This window comes from Ipomoea nil, unplaced genomic scaffold, assembly GCF_001879475.1.
Source record: "Ipomoea nil cultivar Tokyo-kokei standard unplaced genomic scaffold, Asagao_1.1 scaffold3199, whole genome shotgun sequence".
Classification (NCBI taxonomy): Eukaryota; Viridiplantae; Streptophyta; class Magnoliopsida; order Solanales; family Convolvulaceae; genus Ipomoea; species Ipomoea nil.
In genome coordinates, this window is record NW_017619627.1 from 1601117 (window position 1) to 1602776 (window position 1660).

Genomic DNA, 1660 nt, shown 5'->3' on the forward strand with positions numbered 1-1660 from the left:
ATCTCTAACTCTTCGAAACTAGTAATAGGACTTAATTGCACCATAGGTAATATCTCTTACTTCCTGAAACTAATAATATGACTGAACTCCACCCCTATCTCGATACATCACAATTAGACCAATATAAAAAATAATATCCTGTACAACTCTACCACTTTTAACTTCTCACACCGTAAAAATGGGTAAACACCCTCAAGCATATGATACTAAACTGAGAAAAGAATCTGAATCTTAATTAATTATTGCCTATTATTATAATTATATTATGTTTGGGGCATTGCACATAGACACATATCTCCACATGGTCCACTCCAAACAATTCCTAAAATCATAATAGAGGCTGGGAAATGAAAGTAGACCACATGGTATGGAATAGTTCGTTTATGATGCAAGTCATGTCGAAATTAGTAGCAACTAATTAATGTTTTTAATAAATCTAATAATCGTGATTTATAATCTCAAAAAGAAAAAAGAAAACAAAAAAAACTTAGAAGAGAAGATAGCTATAACATTAACCATTTATATTCTTGAAAGTTGGTAAAAAAATGAAAATTAAAAACAAAAAACAATGAAGAGGCATACTGATACGATTTCTACCATGATATGATAGAAATTAAAAATGAAAGTTTACAGTTAAAACTATAAAATAAAAATAAAAATAAGGTATGAAAACATTTATTAAAATGATGACTAGACTAGATTATCTTAGCGACATCTCTCATCAAGCCCCGGTTGGCTCGGGCAAAAGCCAGGTACTCATCGAAGGAGATGAAGCCATCGCCGTCGGTGTCGAGCTCGTCCATCATCCGCTGCACTTCCTCAGTGGTGACGGAGCCCAGCGTTCTCAAGGCGTCCCCCAGCTCCGTCGACGAGATCTTGCCGTCGCCGTTGGTGTCGAAATGCTTGAAGATTTTGTCGCGATCAGCAACGTCTTGAGGATCATCAGCTTCAGCTTCAGCCATTGTGCTTTTGTTTTTTTCTTCTTCCCTTTCAGATTCAAATCAAATGCTGAAATCATTAGGTTATATACTGAGAATTCCTGATCAACAATGGCCATCCTTTGAATACGGGGCTGATTGAAAGAGTCAGACTCGCACTTTTACCACTCAAATTCATGGACAAGATTACATCACAATATTTACTAAATTTTATTCTATGCCTCTAAACACCAAAAAAAAAAAAAAGATGCCAGAAATTTTGCAATAGCTATTATTATTATTTTTTAAAAATTAAGTAACCCTAATTTCTCCCATAATATATGGAAATTTGTAAAAGCTACAAATTCAAATGTGATAATTATTTATTTTAATTGTTTATTGCTATATTGCTATATATATATATATAGGCTTCGGATCCGATGAGATCCTCTAGATAGATGAGATCATGAGATATCATCTTATCCATTAATTAAATTCCAATGGATGGATGGGATTGAAAGTCAAATCCTAATTAAATAAGGCTAGATTTTAACTAGAAGGATAGAAGAGTAATTATAATATGGCGTTTAATTTTGGTTATAATTAAAATACAATCTTACCATAATATTAGGGATCATATCAATAGTAAGAATTAATTATATTGTGTTCAAAGATTCAAACATAGTATCGATGGTGTTATATAAATTCTACAGAGCTTGAGAATGACATTTAAAATCGCGGGT

At 32.7% G+C, this 1660-nt stretch overlaps 1 protein-coding gene across 1 annotated transcript; it reads right to left on the minus strand.

Moving 5' to 3' along the window:
- Positions 1–504: 504 nt before the first annotated feature.
- Positions 505–1084, minus strand: LOC109168470 (polcalcin Che a 3-like). The gene has a single exon (XM_019317495.1). The coding sequence runs from the start codon at positions 960–962 to the stop codon at positions 696–698; it is 267 nt and encodes an 88-aa protein (XP_019173040.1). The 5' UTR covers positions 963–1084; the 3' UTR covers positions 505–695.
- Positions 1085–1660: the final 576 nt, after the last annotated feature.